The sequence below is a fragment of the Phalacrocorax carbo genome, chromosome 6 (genome assembly GCF_963921805.1).
Source record: "Phalacrocorax carbo chromosome 6, bPhaCar2.1, whole genome shotgun sequence".
Taxonomy (NCBI): Eukaryota; Metazoa; Chordata; class Aves; order Suliformes; family Phalacrocoracidae; genus Phalacrocorax; species Phalacrocorax carbo.
Genome location: NC_087518.1, coordinates 37,723,898 through 37,738,455, shown reverse-complemented (window position 1 = coordinate 37,738,455; position 14,558 = coordinate 37,723,898). Strand labels below are relative to the sequence as shown.

Below are 14,558 nucleotides of genomic sequence, written 5' to 3'. Positions count from 1 at the left end.
TTTTAATGTGTGGGTATATATTTTTACATTATACTGTTACTGCATGCTTTTAGTACATGAAGGAATGTTTGTATACGGCCTTTTAATGCATCTATCTTCCTCATGTGAGAATTAAGTATGGAAATTCAGTCCAGCTGATCTAACGACGTTTGGTTTTATACTTTAGATATTGCAATGATAAAAATCTTAATTGTCTATTTAATTTTGATTTTGAATTAATTTCTATCCATAATAAAGTTTGTGAAATTTAACATAAAGCTGATGCAGATTATTGCTAAATGATGTTGAAATTGTACATTTGAATTAAGTCATTTTTTGTAGGGTTATAAATAATGCAAAGACTTTCTGCTTTAATTTAGAGAGGCCTTACTTTGTATGTGTTTTCATGATCTCTTAAAGCCAGTGATAAAGTTTTAAACTATGTGCCCTCAGTATATTTTTATATACAGGCAGCTGTGGTGCCTGCATTCTTTCAGGAACTTGTGCACAGTAGATTTTCTTCACTGAGTATCAGAAGAGAGGATACACAATGCTAAACATATGAGTATAGAGCTCTAACGTTAATAACATGAATGGCTCTTAAAATATTTGTTTCTAATAGATAACTCTCATCTTAATACAGAGCACTTTCCTTCCCTCTCCCCCCCCCCCAATAATTTGATAATGTCAGGTACTAAAAAGCTTTTCATGCATTATAAGCCAACATTCACAGATTAGCGTAGGTGAATTTACAATGCTATGTATCTGTGTAAACACATGACACAAATGTACTCTTGTAGTCAGTGAATTTTTATAGACTGTTTTTTATTAAAGAATCTGTGGTGATTTACTGATATGGTAGTGCTGCCTACTGTTAGGTACAGGAGTCTAGGGATACAAAGGAATATAATTTACCTTAGTACAATTAAACGTTTCTTTTGAAGGCCTGTGTTCAGACAGGTAACTTAGGTACGTTTTTGTGTTTGTGCAGCTGTATACTGCTCAATCCTTAAATATCATTGCTGCTGTTTCTACCTGTCATCTTTGAGTTTTAAAACAAGACAGGAGTGCATGTCCGTCCATAGTTTTGTTTGCATATATACATATACACATGTATGTTTATGTATGTGTGTATACACATACACATCTATGTATATAGGGTTCGTTTACTAGCAAAGCTTGTAAATAATAGCCCCACAGTTTTGCCCTGCTGCAAACTGAAGGTCCCGTGTCATCTCCCCAGCTCTTGTCCCAAATGTCACGCGAGCCCAGTGGGCAGGAAGGAGCAAATGGTGATTGTCCAAGAACCCCACCCTTGCACCGTTTCCTTCACCTCTCACTCGTGTTATTCCCAATTTTTCCTCCTCCCCAAAAGCAAACCAAAATATTTCTAAAAAATAATAGTCTACTGTTGCTACTCTTGTTTTTATTTTTGTTTGTGGTTAGTATTTGAATAAGATGACATAAATGCAAGTTCCTTATGAATAAGTGGTGATTGTAAACTTTACATCCAAATAAAAAGATGTATTTGTATTCATGAGTGCATGTGTATGAGAGAGACTATGCTTGGTCTAGTACTGAATCTGCTGTTTAAAAGAAGTTAATTTCACAGATTGCAATTATTGTCAGATTTAATCCTTTTTTCTGTAACTCTTTATCCTGCAAATGAACCTTTCCACCCAGATTTCTAAAATTGTGCCATGAATGTCTGTAGGAGTATAAGGATAGTGCTAACATGCAGTTCATGCACTTTGACATACATTTAAAGTAAGGACCAGATATTAAGTTGCAATGTCGGTGTATTTGAATATCGCCGCAAAACCTAAACAAACAACAAATGAAAGAGAGAGGTTGCTTTCAATGGTCATCTTGCTTCCAAACAAGAGGCAGCTCTGTGCTTTATTCCTATCTCTTCCGTACCAAAACATTTAAAAACTTGTAAATATAAAGAATTTGGTGTTATATTTTATGTCATGTTAGATGCATGCATTGAGCTTTTCATTCTCCACTCCTTGGAAACAGTTAACCATAAATACTGCCAAATAGTTACCTGAGATGCTGTAAAACAAATTTACTTTGGAAGATTATGAATGATACGAAAGTTTGCTTCACTGTAAAAGATCGTTTTAATAATTGGTTCATAACAGGATTTTGGGGTCTGGGAGGATGCTTCCTTTTCAATAGAAAGTGAATCTGCTTTTACCCCAACAAATAGTAGTTTGTATGTGGGTCTGCTAATTAGTACGGTTATTTCCTGTTTTGTTGATGAGGCTTTAATAAATGTCAAGGGTACAGCCATGAAGATCTCCCAATTAGGCTTTGCGTTTGTAAAACCCAGCCCCTTTGCTTTTGTGTGAAGATGACAGTTCCAACTGCAGCCTCAGCCTAACAGGGCTCAAGGGAAAGGATACTTCTCTGGTTTTATTGAAAACAAGGCCAGTTTGGCCCAGGGAGAATACCAGCACTGGTCACAGTGCAGAGCCGTTTTTAACAATGAATATTGACTAAGCTTTATCACTGCTGTCATAGTGGTTTTATTGTATCTTTTTTTTTTTGCCAGATCGGCAATAGACTTTAAAAAAAAAAGTAACAGTAAATCAAAACAAATCATAGCATGTAAAATAGCTGTCAAAACCTAATCAGAAGATAAATAATTAAATGTTATTGCAAACTGTAGTGATCAGCTTGCCCTCCTATAATTTGCATTTTGAAAGTCTTTCCTAAAAAAAGAAATAACAGGAGTGCGCTCATACGCACCCGTGTGTGTGCACGCACAATTAATCTTTGCCTAAGATGAATTGTCCTATCTCTGTAATATTCATTTGAGCTTACTGTTGCTTAGGTTAGCTGTTCTGGGCTTTTTATACGTGTACGAGCTTAACTGTATTGCAAGTCAACGTTAACAGATGGATTGCCCTAAGCAAGGGAAAACCACAACAACAAAATCTAGTGAAAGTGGAGGATTGAAGCTTTTTATTGTTGAGCCTTATTAAAACCTTGGCATGTGCACTGCTGTTAACTGTTTCACGCCTAGACCTAATAATATTTCTCTGGTATGTTTTATCTTCTACATTAATTAGGTCTGTAGAAGATAAAAGAAATTACCAGCTAAAATTTTTGAAATAAAAATTAATGCAAGCATGAGATTGCTTCAACTGTGTTTGTGGTGTCTTGCTAACAACATTGCTAAGTTTCTTTAACTATAGATGAAAAGGGTACAGCAGTGCATGTGTTAGGCTACTGTGCATTCAGTTTCTGCATAATCTGTTTTAATTCTGTTACATTATATGCTCCCAGGGAATGCAGATTTCCAGGTAACTGGAAACTGGATTTCCAGGTAACGGGACTAAATGCAGTGAGAGCTCTATAAAATTGTTTCAGATTAATATATAATTTAAAAAGGGCATGTTTATTATAAGCCTGGAGAGAATGCCAGGAAAATCTGTTTGATTTCACCAATATGATCTTTGTAATTTTACTGTTATATCAGGTGATAGGGTAGCTTATTAAAAATGGAGTATTTCAGGATGTCAATAGTCCTAATGTATTTAGAGGCTCATAAAACATTCTTGAAGATTTACAGAATACCAAAGAAGAACTGCCAGTTCATGTTATAATTAGTAAGATAGTGATGCCCCCTTGTCTCTAAGGAAATGTATGTAATACCTGTACCTTTAGGCTCACACTACCTTGCAGCTCTAAAGGAGACTTGGGCATTTGGTTTTTAAGTGTGGATTTACCAGGAATCCCTGTGTGACAGCACTGCTTTAAATGTTCCTGTATCGAAGAAACCAAGTGAACTATTTCTCATGACTTTGCAGGATATAAATACAGTATCTAATAAGGTTTTAAAAACACTTTTGCGTAAGGTAATAAAAGCCAAGTTAGGCCAAACTTTTTTCCTGGTATTCTTGATCAGAAGAGAATTACCATTTTCTATTCTGTTTTAAAACCATATCGCAAATGCAGCTTTTACACTTCTATTGCAGTATATCCTACTAACTAGACAATATGTAATTCAGCTTGCAGTGGGTATACTTGGCTTCTGTTCAACAAAGCTAGCAAGTGTCAGGCAGGAAGATGTGTTCAGAATAACCTTACCTTCAGCAGTGCCCCATTTATCAATACCCCTATAATGGCCAGTAAAATAAATGACATAATCATTAGCTACAAAGGGCTTCCAGTAACTGATTACCCTCCTAACCTGAAAAAGGTGGTGAGAGTGAGCTATTCCGAAGACTTTTTTTTTTAATGGGAACATAAAAGAGGAGAGGAAATGCTTGTGATAATGCAGTGCTTGAATATACATGTTCTGTATAAGCTGACTGAAACCCTTTAAGAAAAAAAGGAAAAAAGAATCCCACAGAAAACCCCACAATAATTTCTGAAACATAAAAGCTCTCATAAAGGCCCTTTACCTGTATTTGGATGCAGATGATGTGATTAAGATCACATCTATGTCTAGCATCCACAGATAATATTGGTTATATAGCTGCATGTACTTTCATGGACTAAAATATTAAAAATTGACAGATGTCATAAACAGTAAGAGCTAGCTTTTAATGTAAATCACATTTTGTTTCTGTAAAATACAGTTTTGAAGTAAGCTTTGGTTGATTAGTGAGTTCTGTTTCTTTAGCTAATGTGTAATTTGAAAATACTGTAGGTATCATAACCTTCCGTTAATTTGGAGAAAAATCTTCTGTCTTGGTGTGTCAAGTAAGATCTCTTCATTCTGCAAAACAGTCAGATTTCCTTTTAATTAGAAATGAAAAAGCCAGGCAGTAGAAATTCAAATTGTAGATTACGAGAGTGCCCTCTTGTGGCTCTGATACCTTTCCGAAGTAGTACAGGTACACACGTAACCTCTGCCTGGTGTACACCTTGCTTTTTACAACAGAAGTGGTACTTTCTTTTTTTTTTTCTTTTTAAACTGAAAGATTAGCTGGATTTTGTGCAACGTAAACATTTACATGGCTTCGTGTATCATGCATAATTTTATTTTCAGGAATATATGCTACCAAGTAGAGGTATAATTAAAAGATTGCTCAGATCTCCCCCCAGCAAGAAGATAATAGATACTGCCTCGAAACAGTGACAGTTGCTGATTTTAATTTAGTCAGTGAACACATTTAAAGAAAAAATAGGTAATATAAGTTTGCAAAGCTTTTTTTTTTCCTCAGTATTTTTATTAGTGTGAGCTCTTTCCTCTTCTCTGCCCTGATCTCTTCTCACCTTGGTTTTAAGTGAAGGACTGTTGCAAGTCTCTGCAGCAGAGTTCTGCTGTTTGTTCTGCACCCATAAACCAGCATAAACCTTGTGGCTGCCTGTCCTTCTTTGAGTTTTGCAGTAAACATCACTTGAGACATCTCTCCACTAATTACCATGAGTTTAAAAAAAAAAGAGTGGAAAGATAGAGTAATGGTCAGGAAATCACTCTGGAATTTTTTGTTACCCTGTGGGCATTTAGTGGAACACTTGGTTTTTTCAGGGCAGTCGTCAGCACATCTACCTCCGATTTATCCTACTGAGAAAAACATTTAGACAAGAAAAAGTTTGCAGATGCTTTTCCTGGCTATTGTTGTCACCTATTTAATTTTTTTAACAAATGGAAAGGCAGCCTTTCTGAGGGTCTGTCTTCTACAAAGAAACAAACCATACTAATATGTCTACCAAGGTTTCTTTTTTTCTGAAGGATCTGAAAGAAAGCTGTTCCACAAAGTACCTTCAAAACTGGATGAACCTTTCTGTCCTTAATAGCTAATTGAAATAACTAGCTTAATTTTTTCATCAGGAGAATTTGACATCTTAATGTAACAGTGGTATCTTCTTGCCTTGGCTGTGTATCTTTTGTCTTCAACGGGTTGCATTTTGGCTCCACCTAGCCAAAGCAGGGAGCCAGAAGAACTGTCAGGCAACAGTTGGGACCTGTGCCCCAACTTCCATGTTGTTTTTGCCTTCTGGCCCAAAAGTTTGGAGAGCACGGCCTTAAGTTCAAAATTTAAGCTCTAGTACTGTATGTTCCCCAACCTTTTCCTTCTCTAATCCTGTACATAAGAGTGAAAAAAAAATAAAGAAGTTCAATTAAAGAATAAAGTTTGGCTGGGTGCAAAAAGAGTAAGTAGAAGAAACAGGAGAAGCCTTTCCTCCAGGGGTATCAGCATCTCTGAATGTGAAAGCCCCCAGATTCAACCTAATTTTAGTCACTACTGAGATGCTAAAGCTAATAACAGTTCTTCCCTGGGCTCTTTCTGCACAAAGTAGAGAGAGAGAGGCATACCAAAGGGCAATTTAGCTCACCTAGAATCTAGATTACATTCTGATAATGCCTCTCTCCTGCTGTTGATTTTCTAATTTATGCCCTACAGTATCTGAAATTAGTGAAGGGAATCCAAATCTGAATGCCATCCATGTTTCCCAGCACCTTGTAGAGAAAAACCTTCTTTGTGAGCAGAAGACTCCTACTGGCATCAAGCAAGGAGGGACTTCTCCTTGCTAATGAATTCTTCTGCTTGGGAGCCATAGACAGAAAAAATGTGATTGGAGTCAATATTTCTGTTTCTAAGGCACAATTTTTTTTTTCTTTTCCCAAAAATGATTAGCCTCTCTGTTTTTATGCTTCACATAGAGTTTCCCTCAAATAGGCTTTTCCACTGTCCCTAGGTTTATGGACAGAGTTCAGTGCTACTCAGGTTTTATCTGTCTGAAGTTCTGTCATTTGGTGTTTCCCATTAAAACTTGAAGTCTCTAGGTATTATCATGTTTGTGTTTAGGATCACATCCACATCATACATTTTAACTTCAGTCACTTGTATAATTCACTTAACATGTTTAGGGTTTTTGGTAAGTTTTCCTTTGAAAAAAGTCACACGTGATCGGCAAACAGTGCTTCCAGGAGTGATTTTACCATGTGATAGTTCTGCTGATACATGATGTAACTGAAAGATTGATTTATTCAGTAAACTCTGTTTTACCTGCTTAGGAATTGCAGCAAATAGGTAGCATGTTCCAGCCAGATGAACTGGGTTTATAGCTGTTTTGATTCACTAAAATCACACACTGTACACTCAGGCTACTTCCAGGTTTCTTGACTTTCCTGCTACCTCAAAAACTTGCTCTCTTTCCTGCCTTTGTGCCTATGAATATTTACATGCCTTTGTCCGTATGGACACTGCTTAGTTCTTCCTCTTCTGACACGTGTCCCCCCTTATCTTCTTGCTCCTCTCTCCACTGTTGACCCCTCAACCTTCCCTTCTGTCATTTTCATTCCCTCTAATCACTGAGTAAATGTAGGGCATTAATAACCATCAAAAAGGGAAAATAAGTGATATTTTTCTCATGTCGGTTTTTGTAACTGGAAATTCTGACTGGTGAATCTGATTCTTAAAATCATCCACAAAAAAAAAAATCCATAAAGAGTAATTGTTTATAAAAGAGGTGTCGTTTTAGTTGTTGCTAATAGCACTGAAAATCTCTGTGTTCTATTTTAAAAGACTAACAATTCTGCTTGTTGCCAATTAAAGTGAAGCCAGGCTGCCTTCGGATGGTGCGCTCTTTGCAGCTAGAGTGATGTGTGGCATGACGCCACAGTGTGTCAGCTGAAAATGGCCGTTTTCTTAGCCTCCATGCCATTGAGAAGAGTGAGCGAGATCTGGCTGTTTGGAGGCGATACATGACTGTGGGCAGCATGGGGTCTTGGTCTGATTCGGAGGGATGGGAGGTGGTGCAGGCTTCCTGAGGGAAAAATGGTCTGCAATTCTTCAAAGAAAAGGGAAGTTGATTTGCTGTTTTGTAGAAAAACACAACTACTTCTGAAAAATATTTGCAGAAGCATGATTAATCCTTAAAAATCTAAAGTGTTGTTACAAAATCCTCAAATATTATCTGTGTTCAGGAGTATAGTGTACATAAAAGGTAGGAAGCTTAGAGTTTGTTAATTTTCACCACAGTAATTCAGAACATACATAATTATAATGGGCTATCCATGACTAAGTATCTCAACAAATTTGTCGTCTTACTTAAAATAAATCCTACCTCAGCACAGATATTAATGGCTCCTTTAACTTTGCAGAAGTCAGTGGAGATCTCTGTTGTATTACAGCTTGCTTGTCATTTCAAAGTACTGTGCCTGTACTCTTACCTACACATTTCTGGTCGTCTATGTCTCTAAACAGGTTTTGGGGGACTTCCTGCCTTTGCAGGCTCTTTGTTGTCACAGAAAATTATTTCCTTCTGTTATTGGGAACCTACTTTTTTGTGTATTTTTGTTTCTCTATCATTTTAGTTAACAGGATCTCAGAATTTATGACACTTTTGTCTCATGGCATACAGCTGTGGATGTTTCCAACCACTTCATGTTCTTTCAAATGCATTGTCTGTATGTCTGAAACTGTTCAAGCAGAGAAGGTTTCTATCCTAGGAAGGATGAAGGGTTTTTTATTTAACATTAATAGCTTTTAAATTATCAGTGTGTCCTGTGTTGTTATAATAATTTAAAAAAATTTAAAAAGCAAATATAGCATCTTAGATAATACTTATTTAACTCGTATCCAGGACAACTTTTCTGATATCAGAGCATTATTTTTTGTGAGGCATCATTACTTTGTGTTACTTTCTGTGAGTAAAAGCACACAAGTAATTTTTTGAAGGGATTGTTTCTAGAAATTAGTCTAGAATTATTGCTTGCATCTTTCCTTGTCTGGTCTCCATGTAGCTAATTGGTATCCTTAGCACTACTTAAAGCTTGTGGTTATTTGTACCATGTCCCAGAAAATGAAGGGCATTGATGAAGAGAAAGTTTAGAAATTGTACTATTTTATCTCTCTTCTTTCTCCCCATCAATCTCAGCTCTTTTGGAGTGTAATGTGAAGTAGTTTCCTATGATGTCATTATCCATTGCTTTAACCAGAAAGGAAGGCACCGGCTTGTGCTTAACTAGAAAGTTTGATTGAGAGATCTTTTGCTTCCCTACTAGAAGTGAGGCTATAATTACATCTGTGATTGGGTTGCACAGGAGGATAGGTAAAATAAAATACTGAATCGTAAATAATAGTGGACTTATTTTGCTTTCTTGTACTGAATGAATAATCTTTAAATTTTTAAGAGAAAGGAAACAGTACTTCATAGGTTTAAACCACAGTAGATATTTTTCTTTTCTTGAAACCTTATAGGTGTGGATTCGTTGAGTAGCCAGTAAGCATGAAATTATGTGTGCTGCCATTTATCAAAAGATTATTTGTTTCTCACTTTGAGGACAATTAATAGCAGCAGCCTTGTTAAACTTTCTGTCTTAGTATCGATCAATAAACACTCATTCCAGAAAGCTGTGCTTCTGAAAGGTTTAGCATTAAATAAAAAGCTGACATTTCAAAGACTGACTTTCATGCCCAATCAAGAATGTAACCATCTTAACATTTAAATCCTTTAGTGTTCATGTATTTTGTCTACATTTTTATGCCAAAGTAGTACATTTTGTGAGGCTACCAGCAAGCTGAAGAGAATAGTTTAAGGACCTATTCTCGTTTTGTTCTACCTGTATTTATACTGTCAGCATCTCTTTTTCTGGTTTCAGCGTTCAGCATTTACCACAACTGTATAGGTAGCAGACCACTTGCAGAATGAGGTTTTGAAGTGGGGCAGAAACCAAAGAGGATATATGCCATGTGTACAAAAAAGGTATATATCCTCACGCCAGCTGCAGTGTTCCTTTGCTGCACCTTACACACAGGCTTGGTGGTTCAACAGAGGCTGATGGAGAACGTGTACTTGCTGTGTTTAAGTATGTTGAACTCTATTGTATTCTGAGCACGATGAGAGATGGGTTCTTGCGGTGCAGAGTGCCTGAAGATGAGGAAAACTTGAACTAGCAAAAGTTGAATTGCTGTTCATGTTTTGATATAGATACAGTAAATAATAGATTTATTATGTAAGCAGAACTAGTTGGAAGAAGTAAAACAATTGAGTACTTTGAAGAAGTTTGTTGCTTTATTTTATAGAAAAAAGCATGACGGCAGTCTATTAAGACTTTATAAAGTTCTGGTGCAGCAAGAAAGGAGTGTTACCATATCATTTCTTGCGGTAATAAATTTAAATGGTCTGGTTGTTATTAGAACACTGATCAGGAAGGAAACAGAAGTCTGTCCTTTTTTCATAAAAAGGTATAAAAAAGGTTACACACTTCAAAATGCAGAAAAGACAGAAATTAAAAGCTTAAATAACTGCAAACAGCAGGGTACGTCAGTAATGGAGGGACTTCTTAAATGACTTTGACAGCTTTTGCAGGTGCACGTACTATGTCACTTTGCCTAGTGAAGCACTGAAAGAGATTTATGGTTCTCCTTTTGGAATTTATTAAGAGTTTGTTTCTTTCTTTTTCTTTCTTTGCAAAGCAGTCTGGACATACCCCTCCCTTGCAGTCGTTTTTATTACAGCTCCTAGAGGAAAGTCACCTATTCAAAAACATGTGTTGCTTGTTGTCTCTGTGGCTAGCTCACGGAGCTGTAAACTCTGGAGAATGTTGTTATTTACAGCCAGATATTTTTCTTTCCTTCCCCTTTTGCTTTTTATTCTTTGTATGTAAATCCCATTTCATTTGGTTTAGTTCTTGAAAGTCTTCCTGTATTATTTTGTACCCCTAAAGATTTAAATTGATAACAAAAATATTTTTTTCAAAGAGAGAGTCTGACCATCAGGAACTAGAAGTTTTTCTTTCTGTGTTGGTTTTTTTTTTTTAAGGTTTATCAACAGATGCTTTGTTATATTCCTTTATATGATGTTATTCTTGCTTTCAATATAACACACTCGCATAATACTGTTTGTAGATGCTCTAAGGGGCCACTGCTATGCTTGTGGTGTTTGCTCATTCTAATTAATTCTATTCAGTTCCTGTTTCTCAGACACAACCTTTCTTTTTTTCGTTTTCTTTTTTTTTGTTTTGTTTTCTTTTTATTTTTTGAAACTTGCCATCTATGCTCTTTAAAACATTATTTATTATTTCGACAGATCACTGCGTGTTATCTTGTGGAATTCTATTCCACTGATGGAGTTAATCCACCTACAGAGGAACAAGCGTTGGTTTCCGTTTTGGTTTCGGAAATTTCTCAATATTTTTAAAGAACCTTCTTTCATGCAAAATCTTGACTTTACGTTAGTAGAAGTAAATCTAATTCTGATGCAAATTCCAAGAAAGTGAGACGGTGACAGGGTTTTGCCCTCCAAGAGTCAGTTCCAGGACTAGAGCATTGGTTACAATGAATGTCATGTCAGAATTTTCTTGGGGAAGTAGTGAATTACCAGTTTTATACAAACAAAGGATTGTAGTTGTCCCAGTGAAGAGAAACACTTAAAGTAGCAACTTTTAAACTGAAAACAGTGACTGTAGTGTTGGCAGTAATCAGTAAGATAAACAATTAACAATATCAATTAAGATAGAGGGGTTAACCTCCCTTTAGTTACAAGCAGGGATATGATTGATTACAGCACTGATGGGAATGACATAAAGAACTCACAAAACCGGGAATGAGTTAGAAACACCAATAGTTTGTTTCTCTGTGTTCCAACCTGTAACTTTTGCGCAGTATGAAGCTTAGTTTGGGTTCTTTCATAGTTTATCAACTGTTACTTCGTTTAACACATTAAGAACCACATGTTTCCTCTTTGTGGACGAAGAACTGTGGAAAGCATTACCAAAACTTGCTGGTTTAATTAAATCCTTTCTTGTTGAACAAGAACAAGTATATCAGTCTATAAAGAGTGAACATTGAGACGTTCCTGACAATAATGGGGGGGAGGTTAGACTGTCCTGGTACATGTAGAACACTGACAACATCTGTACTAGGTGATGTACTGAAATCCTCATGGTACAAGATTTCCAAGCTCCTTGTAGTCTGATATTAAGGCCATATTTCTTCCCCATCAAGGGCTTGTTGTAGGTTTAGGCATTCGGTGAACTGCATGATAAGATGTGGGCAGTAGCACTTCTTTTTACTTGTGTATGATTTTCTTTCAAGTTAGGCAACACTGTTTTCCCTTTGCACAAATTCTATCCATGTGTCTTTAAATTATGGCCAGTTTTCCAATGTTCAGAATCTCTTCAGTGGATTGATTGCCTGCATCGTTGCAGGTTTTTGATACAAAACAAGTATAAGAGATGCACAGAATTCCTGACTTAAATGTACCTGGACTTGTGCAAAGCGTTTGGCACTGTCACGCAGGATGTCCTTGTCTCTTAACTGGAGAGATTTAATCTAAATGGATCTGATGGATGGACCTCTTGGCAGATAAGGAATTGGCTGGGTGGTCACACCAAAGAGTTGTGGTCAATAGCTTGATGTCCAAGTGGAGACCAGTGACATTACTCAGGGGTCAGTATGGAGACCAGAGCCGTTTAACATCTTTTTTCGGCAGCATGGACAGTGGGATCGAGTGCACCCTCAGCAAGTTTGCTGGCAACACCAAGCTGTGTGGTGCAGTCCATGCTGGAGGGAAGGGATGCCAGAGGGACCTTGACAAGCTTGAGAGGTGGGCTTGTGTGTACCTTATGAAGTATGACAAGGCCAAGTGCAAGGTCCTGTACATGAGTTGGGGCAATCCCAAGCACAAATACAGGCTGGGTGGAGAATGGATTGAGAGCAGCCCTGAGAAGAAGGACTTGGGGATGTTGATTGATGAGAAGCTCAGCATGACCTGGCAATGTGCGCTTGCAGCCCAGAAAGCGAACCGTATCCTGGGCTGCATCAAAAGAAGCATGACCAGCAGGTCAAGGGAGGTGATTCTACCCCTTTGCTCTGGTGAGAATCCCCAGCCCATAGTACTGCGTCCAGCTCTGCAGCCCTCAGCACAAGAAGGACATGGACCTGTTGGAGTGAGTCCAGAGGAGGGCCACAAAGATAATCATAGGGCTGGAGCACCTCTAATATGAAGACAGGCTGAGAGAGTTGGGATTGTTCAGCCTGGGGAGGAAAAGGCTCTGGGGAGACCTTATTGCTGCCTTCTAGTACTTGTAGGGGGCCAACAAGAAAGCTGGAAAGGGACTTTTTACAAGGGCCTGGCCTGTAGTGATAGGACAAAGGGTAACGGCGTTAAACTGAAAGAGGGTAGATTTAGATGAGATATAAGGAAGAGATTCTTCACTCTAAGGGTGGTGAGGCACTGGAACAGGTTGCCCAGAGAAGTTGTGGATGCCCTAACCCTGGAAGCGTTAAAGGCCAGGTTGGATGGGGATTTGAGCAACCTGATCTAGTGGAAGGTGTCCCTGCCCATGGCAGGGGGGTTGGAGCTAGATGATCTTTAAGGTCCCTTCCAACTCAAACCATTCTATGATTCTGTGAAGACAGAGACTTTTTTCAAGTATTGCAAAATTCTTTAGCCTGGCTCTGTTTGCTAAATAATAACGTGATATTACAGATTAGTCAGTACTCAGTATAGTAGTGTGTGACTTTACAGCACACCAGCTATTCCATGCAAGATCCCCATGGGATGCTCTGAGTATACGCTAACTTTGAGTTAACTGTAATTTACAATAAATTATCCTGCACAAAGGCATTCTTAGTGTACAGTTTTAAAGCTACTTACTCTACAGTTTTGTTTAACACCCTAACATAAACATAGCTGTGTAAAGAGACTCCTGACTCCTTTTGTATTTGCTACTTCAAAAATCCAGTTTTCTTCATGCACAGTAGACCACATAAACCAAAACTTGGCAAATATTTCTATCAAAAAGTAGTAAACCACAGTGCCTTTTGTGATATATTTGCAAGAAAGGGTAGGTAGTAGATTTGAATGATGCTTTTCCTTTACTAGCCAGTCTTCTGCTAATCAAAGCTTTGCATAAATAATACGGTGCTCCATAGCCCATGAAGAAAAATGGTTCTCTTGCTCTTTAATTGATGATTCTTGAGGACTTCACAAGGACTTCATATCCTCTTATAACAACATTTAGAAGACCTGAGCAATATGTGGGTTTCCTCATCAAGTGCTCAGGAAGTTCTAATAAGTAAAGTGGCAGCTAGTCTCCAAATAAGAAATGCTCAGAAAAAATAGAAAAAAATAAACAAAAATTTTAATGTTAATTTTCTATTCTCCAGACTCGTTTCAACCAGCATCTCAGTAACCAGGAATTTGCCTTGGATGAAGATGATGATGATGAAATGGAGAGAAGAAGCAAGTAAGAAGCCTGTTTGGATGTGTGTCTATGTACGGGAGAAAGGGCAACTAGGGTTTTTCAGCAAAGTTGAATTCAAGTGAGGCATTTTTCTCCTGTCCAGGCTGCTAGCTTGGTTTCTTGATCTAGATGATGTCAAGTAGTTTAGGATTAAGCCTGCTTTTGAAAAGAGGGACAGGCTATTATATCTTGTCATTATTTATAGTGCCTAGAAGAGCTTGACATAATCCTCAGTCTTCACAGACTCAAAATAAAATGATGGATTACGTACACAAAGAAGCAGCGAAATGATATTCGTTGCATGGTGGGCAGTGACCTCAGCGAATCTATTCTTTAAGTCTTGTGGTGTGGTTATGACAATGGAAAGTTTTCTTAAGGGTCTGAAAGAGAACTATTGCCTTGTGCATTTTATATCAAA

The 14,558-nt window shown here is 37.5% G+C and overlaps 1 protein-coding gene across 5 annotated transcripts in view; it reads left to right on the top strand.

Moving 5' to 3' along the window:
• DENND1B (DENN domain containing 1B) overlaps nucleotides 1-14,558 on the top strand; it is a 169,366-nt gene that overhangs the window by 145,333 nt on the left and 9,475 nt on the right. For all 5 annotated transcript variants that reach the window (XM_064454763.1, XM_064454762.1, XM_064454764.1 and 2 more), the window contains one exon: nucleotides 14,064-14,143. In XM_064454763.1, the coding sequence (XP_064310833.1) occupies nucleotides 14,064-14,143 (80 nt within the window). The remainder of the gene's footprint in view (nucleotides 1-14,063; nucleotides 14,144-14,558) is intronic.